At 37.8% G+C, this 7,742-nt stretch overlaps 1 protein-coding gene across 1 annotated transcript; it reads left to right on the forward strand.

Annotated features, from left to right (window-relative positions):
- Positions 1-1,993: 1,993 nt before the first annotated feature.
- LOC110446565 lies at positions 1,994-7,067 on the forward strand (the record flags this gene model as incomplete). Its single annotated transcript, XM_021491769.1, has 3 exons — positions 1,994-2,074; positions 4,119-4,202; positions 4,581-7,067. Coding segments are annotated over exons 2-3 (2,569 nt in total), but the record flags the coding sequence as incomplete, so codon positions are not given.
- Between the last annotated feature and the right edge of the window lie 675 nt (positions 7,068-7,742).

A 7,742-nucleotide genomic window follows, 5' to 3' on the forward strand; every position in this document is an offset into this window, starting at 1 on the left:
ATTATAGTAATGTAATGGTGCCAGTTTGTGATGTTAGTGATCCCTATTATTATAGTAATGTAATGGTGCCAGTTTGTGACGTGAGTGATCCCTATTATTAGAGTAATGTTATGATGCCAGTTTATGATGTTAGTGTTCCCTATTATTATAGTAATGTAATGATGCCAGTTTGTGATGTTAGTGATCCCTATTATTATAGTAATGTAATGGTGCCAGTTTGTGACGTGAGTGATCCCTATTATTAGAGTAATGTTATGATGACAGTTTGTGATGTTAGTGATCTCTATTATTATAGTAATGTAATGATGTTGGTGATCTCTATTATTATAGTAATGTAATGATGCCAGTTTGTGACGTTAGTGATCCCTATTATTAGAGTAATGTTATGATGCCAGTTTATGATGTTAGTGTTCGCTATTATTATAGTAATGTAATGATGCCAGTTTGTGATGTTAGTGATCTCCATTATTATAGTAATGTAGTGATGTTAGTGATCTCTATTATTATAGTAATGTACTGATGTTAGTGATCTCTATTATTATAGTAATGTACTGATGTTAGTGATCTCTATTATTATAGTAATGTAATGACGTTAGTGATCTCTATTATTATAGTAATGTAATGATGCGAGTTTGTGATGTTAGTGATCTCTATTATTACAGTAATGTAATGCTGCCAGTTTGTGATGTTAGTGCTCCCTATTATTATAGTTATGTAATGATGCCAGTTTGTGATGTTAGTGATCTCCATTATTATAGTAATGTAATGATGCCAGTTTGTGATGTTAGTGTTCCCTATTATTATAGTAATGTAATGATGCGAGTTTGTGATGTTAGTGATCTCTATTATTACAGTAATGTAATGCTGCCAGTTTGTGATGTTAGTGCTCCCTATTATTATAGTTATGTAATGATGCCAGTTTGTGATGTTAGTGATCTCCATTATTATAGTAATGTAATGATGCCAGTTTGTGACGTTAGTGATCCCTATGATTATAGTAATGTAATGATGCCAGTTTGTGATGTTAATGATCCCTATTATTATATTAATGTAATTATCCCAGTTTGTGATGTTGGTAATACCTATTATTATAGTAATGTAATGGTGCCAGTTTGTGACGTTAGTGATCCCTATTATTAGAGTAATGTTATGATGCCAGTTTGTGATGTTAGGGATCTCTATTATTATAGTAATGTAATGATGTTAGTGATCTCTATTATTATAGTAATGTAATGATGCGAGTTCGTGACGTTAGTGATCCCTATTATTATAGTAATGTAATGATGCCAGTTGCATTTCATCAGGTACTTGGATAGCTACACCAAAACGGGAGCCACCTACTTTTCTTTTAGAAGACACGCTCCCATTATGTTTTTGAGTACATGTGACCCCAAACAGGGTCTCCTTTACGTTTACTGTCGTTAAAGCGGAAATATAACAACACCGACAGAATTAAGAAGAAATTAAAAAAAAATAAGTTAGTCACCGAATTGAACAAATTAAAGTTCTTAGAGCTTTAAACTATTTTTACAATAAAACATTATTTTTAAAGCAGACACATTGATCAATGAAGCACCGTGTCTGAAATGTGTTTCAAGGCGTTTAGCACATCCGGTGATGTCTAATACCTGACCCGGACACTTTACCGAGACATACTTCCGCCATTTTGTCTGCAACAGCACAAATGGGGAATATGTTGTACAACCATACTGCAGGTGCAGTGTGCTTTGATCATGTACGTGAGGTCAAGCACAACAAATAACGCAGCTTTGTAACAAATAATGTATTTGATCATTTTAAATGTAATATTGCGGTTTTCGATATACTGATATCATGCTAGCATTAACAACAAAAAGTAAAAATCAAGTTATTGGCAAAGTTGTCCTTTTTTACTTGTATATTTTCTTTTCCTCTGTGTCTCCTTTAAAAATACTATATATTATCCCCCTTATGTCCCCCAGCAGTGCATTTTAGGAATGAAGCTTCAACAATAAGATTTTCGGTGATCACGAGGAATGATTAGGGTTTCGCATTAAGTCTGGCTAGGATCAGTTACACGCTCGGACGGACACAGGTAACTTACAAACCATTCTCATCACATAATAGTATATTGCTTATATTACATTGAAATATTAACATTCTATAATATTCATATTATTTCTGCTTATTAAGAGACCAGTCCTGCTTGGTAATATATTGTACTTACATATTCTTGTTGTGCATCAACATTTTAAGTCGTAATCTTATATTTCATGCTTAGAGACGTAAGTTCTCCATTCTCCCTATTCTTTTCTCACGGAAATACACACGCTTAGAGAGAATACTTTTGGTTGTAGTTTGGGAGTATAAGGTAATGAAATGCCTTGATAATTGTTCGTCTGTAGTTAATGCTGATTTATGACCTACAACTTAATTAAAACTAATTATTGGCCTCCTTATCCTATTTCCGCGTCACGATTACAACATTACTCTTTTTCTAACATAGAGTTGAATTGACGTATTGTTACATGTAAATGGCATGAACTAGACATTAGAAAATATTCTGTATGCCTTTCACGTGCTAGGGGAGCATATTGTCAGTGATAATAGTTTTAAACACTTAGTAAATAAATGGATACTGCGGTCTATCTCAGTGTATCGTAATAATGATACGGTTTTAGCAGCTTTTAATCTTCAGTAGCTGTTATGGTTGAAGAAATTGTACACGATGTCTGGCTCTATGCTTTTAGCACTAACAGATACAACTTTATTACTCTGACTGTTCTTAGGTTATTCATACAACTGCCTCCAATAACTCTTCTGAAGGCTGTTACAATTGGCGATAACGTTGATGACAAAGACATTTAATTTTTTATATTGGAACTTATGGCACCCTCTGAAATTTTCACTCAATTATTTTAATTTCACGAAATTCATAAAACTGCTGCACCATCAAATTTTGGTACTATCAAACTAAGCTCCAATCTATTGTTCAATATTTTGAATGAATCAACATTTGGAAAATGACTGATAAAAAAACACTGGGTGTACTTTAACGGAAGTTGGTATGGGTGTTTATTGGCAGCAAGCAGAGTGCAGTAAATCACGATTTTCCTATTCCCAATAAAACATGGCCGTTATAACGTTTTCGATTTTCTGAAACTTATTCAGAGTTTCCGTTAAGATTATGACATTCAATATTTTGTTCTGCTGGACGGATTTAAAGAACAATCATCCTTTATATTTTCATGGTGAATTCTGGGTTAATTTGACATGTCTCATTTCCGATTAGTCAACCAATATGGCCACCATGGTTGAAGATGGCCGCCGTACGATTATTGGCCGAAATTTACGTATTGTACAATTTTACACAAATGGTTTGTCAGTGTTTTATAAGAATATGAATGCTGCCCTGACATACATTTACAGATTGGACAAAATGACCGCCGTTCTGTATTGCTCATGTGCAATACGGAATGTTGTATTTCCCAACTCTCCGGAACTACTTTTTATGGGAAACCCCTTGTCATGACGAACTGAAAAGTTCCCGGTATTTGCAAAAAATATCAAAGTTTATAAAATCTTTGTATCAATCTCTACCAAATACGGAAGGTATGTGATAAAAGCAAGACCACACACTTGTATTTTTCTATCAAATCAGAAAGCACTCATTTATTGCGCGGACGTATATATTCACTCGTATGCTCCGCACACTCGTGAATATATTCGTCCGCACAGTATATGTATTACAGCATTGCTATCTTTTTCCTGATACATCATTGGGACTATGATGGCCGTTAACAGGACTTTTGTTATGGTCACCATTATAATAAGAACTTGCTGATATTGAGATTCCCTGGAATTAAAGGATATCATTATTGATGACCATTTATATTTTATTGACTGGAGTAAAAGTATTAATATGTTTTACAAGAATGAAGTACGAGTAAAGACTATGACATGTTTTCAACTGTGAAGTACTAACTAATCGTGGGATATGTTTAATCGCAGTTTCATGGTTACAAATACACAACATTCGCGGTCAGGAGGAAGTGTTACTTGTTCAGTTCAGTTGGTATTTTAAATAAAACAACCCTAATTGGATTCCACAGTATATCTGATCATGTAAGTCTTTACAGGTATGACGTCTTCTGCATGGCTCAGGAATATTGCCGTCATTGTTTTGATTGGATGTTGTTCCTGCAAGGTCGTATTGATCACAGGTAAACTTGTTACATCAACACATACACAAAACCAACTTTATTGGATATTCAATTTTCATAAACATTTCAATAACAAAAAAGGAGTAAAACATTTCAGGAGTGTCTGGTTAAATAAAACACTTCCGGAATATCTGGTTAGGTAAAACACTTCCGGAATATCTGGTTACGACAATATCTGGTTAAGACTCCATGTTCATGATAAAGCGGCACATTATGTCATTTTCTATTTATTTTATTTTGAAGTCTTCTCAGTTACTTCTGTTGCCTCTGTTTATTGGCTTTGGATTATATGTTTGTCCTTCTTAACTTTATCTCCAAGTAGTTTATGTTGCAGAAAAAATGTACTAGTATGATCACGCTGTCTCTTGTGTTTACTAGACCATCGAAATGGAATGAGAGAAAAAGGCCGCCAAAAAGAAGTCTTCTCAAAACAACGCCAGTCTAAGGTATGGATGCCTGCGAGTCTTCGTTCCCGTGCTGATATTTCAGAACTGGGTTTAATAGGACGCGGTACAAATGGCCAGATCTTCGGAACCCTTCTTTCTGACACCAATGACGGCCCATCTGCTCCACAGCAGAGTATTGAGAACTTTATCGACAGCTTCAGTACCCTTTTCCGCCCAACACCTTTACAACAATCTAGCATACCGAACACAGGGGACAACGCCGTTGCTGGGGGTGATATTAACTTCAGGCAAGGCGAAATTACTTCGCCACGCTCTGGCGCAAGTAACATCGTTTCTACGGCCAACACGGTCAGTATGGCAAGAGCATTTCCTGGTCAAAGAGGGTTTTCTGCTCTCTCAACTGATTTTATGAATGGCACACATGTACGGATTGCAGGGATGATGCCTTCCCTTGGTCTCAGTGGGACAGCCAACACAATGCCCGACACGATTGGTTTCGATGACACCAGGTCAACAACAGCCTTATTAGGACAAAGAGACGGATTTGCTGATGATGGTTCATTATTTGACGTCACTCAAGGTCAGGATGTAGGCGGACCTGTAGCAACCGGTGGAAATGATGACACATTTATTAGCAATCAAGGGGTGAGAATGACTACTGGAATATCTTTGGGACAAAGTCGCCCTTCTCTACGTATCGGAGATGACATGCGTTTTAGCCGGGTCCAAGATTTCGGCGAGATGACTGAACAACGCGACAGCAGTTCTGGCATGCGAGGTAGCAGCATAGATGACATAAATTCGTTGTTCAACGCTAGAATAGATGGTTCAACAGGACCAATTACTGGACAAAATGGTGACATTGTCTCAGAAGATGTCGGTGTTGGTTTATCTACTCGCAACCAAGACAGACCCACCCAGGTGTCAACACTTCGTACTGATGATACCAACGTAGGAAGTGTGAGCGCTTCATCTCTTGGGAACAGTCTTATTTCTAATCTCCTTTCTAGAATTTTCAGTACCCCTTCTATGAACAATGATGAGTCGCTAACCGAAATTGGAAATGCCCTTGATAGTATGGCTGCTTCTGAAAGTGATGTTGGTGGAGCTCAACTGCTAACCCAAACGGCAAATAACGGAATCACGGACAGTGCTCAGATAACGACAGGTGGTCAAAGAGGAGCGACGGTAGGTTTTACCAAATTTGAAGGTGCAAATACTGATGTGCTGATTGGCTCAAAAGGTATGAGGGCATTCTCCCAAAAAAGTGAATTTCAAAACGCCCAGGATGACAGAACGAAGCTAAATAACCAATTAGCAAGAAGCCAGCGCATTGACGATGGAAATATAGGCCAAACTGCAAAAAAAGTAATGCTGTCAGGTAACCAACCTCAAGCTAGGAAACTGCCCGGCAAGCCTTTAGGCAAAGGTAGTAGATTAGATTCTAGGAAAGGCAGCCGCATGATGTTTCCATCGAAGACCCGCCTCTCTAGTAATACAGCAAAATCTCGAAAAATAATTGGCAGAAAACTCAAGACTGATACTGTTGATTCTAGGGACATTGACTCGACAAGAACACAATTCAAATCCCGTGGTCCTTACATGGTGTTCCAAACAAGCAAGCCATCTAACGTTAAACCTGGTGGCTCAATCAGTTCACCTGGCGTCCCATCTACTGCATTTATACCAAGTAGTGCTAATAGCTCACTCAGACGAATACGACCTTCGTTCAGTGGAGCAACAGGCAGGCGTAATCTAGTTTCTGGAAATCAAGCTAGGAGAACAGCCAGCCAAACTCCTCCATTAGTCACTGCGTCTCAATTTCGTACTGGTGGATCTGGCAATGACGATAGATCGAGAATGTTAGGTGCTTCAGGATCCAACCCAAACTTCTCTCAATCGGGAATTCCAAGAAATAGTTTGAGACAAAACCAAGGAAATACAGCAAGTGTTTCATCTGGTGCTTCAAGTGCTCAGATTGGAAATGCCCAAAGCTCCAACAGAAGGGGTGCGGCCAGCATCTCTTCATTGTCAGGTAGTGACAGAAGACCGTCAATTCCAGTTAGAGTATTTATGATTCTTCCAAACAGTGCGAGTGGATCGAGCACTGGACCGTCTGGAGTGACATTTAATCCCTCTGCCATTGGGAAATCAAGAACGAAACAGACCCACAGGTTTAAAGCAAATCTTGAGTCTCCCTTCGCGTTACCCAGCGTCTCAATGGGAAGTACTTCCAATTTTGGCGGGTCGGGCTTACCTGTTAGAGGTAGTGTTATACCGAGCGGCAGGTCGTTACCCACGTCGTTCGGAAGGGGAGGTAGTATTAGAAGTACTGGTTCCTTTTCTCGAAGGCTTCCAGTAGGCGGAAATGGAAGAATCGGGACCAACTTTGGTCCGAATCGGTTCATATCTGGTGTACAAAAGGGGACATTTCAAGGCCGCATGAATACCTCAGCAGGTGAGTATTTGCAGCTACACCATCATTATAAGCATGGTTATTTGCATTCACATTTGAGCTTGTTTCGCCATTTTCAGCAATAACCTTATCAAATCACTTGTAGGAATGTATTTTTGCTCCGTTCTGGTGAACTTGTATGTGTATTAACAAAGAACCATCCCATACACAACCAGTAACAATAGAATGTCCTTAACACAAACATAAACCACACAACCAGTAACAATAGAATGTCCTTTACACAAACATAAACCACACAACCAGTAACAATAGAATATCCTTAACACAAACATAAACTACACAAACAGTAACAATAGAATGTCCTTAACACAAACATAAACCACACAACCAGTAACAATAGAATGTCCTTTACACAAACATAAACCACACAACCAGTAACAATAGAATATCCTTAACACAAACATAAACTCCACAAACAGTAACAATAGAATGTCCTTAACACAAACATAAACTACACAACCAGTAACAATAAAATGTCCTTTACACAAACATAAACTATACAACCAGTAACAATAGAATGTCCTTTACACAAACATAAACCACACAACCAGTAACAATAGAATGTCCTTTACACAAACATAAACTCCACAACCAGTAACAATAGAATGTCCATACACAAACATAAACTACACAAACAGTAACAATAGAATGTCCTTT

The sequence above is a fragment of the Mizuhopecten yessoensis genome, unplaced genomic scaffold (assembly GCF_002113885.1).
Source record: "Mizuhopecten yessoensis strain PY_sf001 unplaced genomic scaffold, ASM211388v2 scaffold2795, whole genome shotgun sequence".
NCBI classification, from domain to species: domain Eukaryota; kingdom Metazoa; phylum Mollusca; class Bivalvia; order Pectinida; family Pectinidae; genus Mizuhopecten; species Mizuhopecten yessoensis.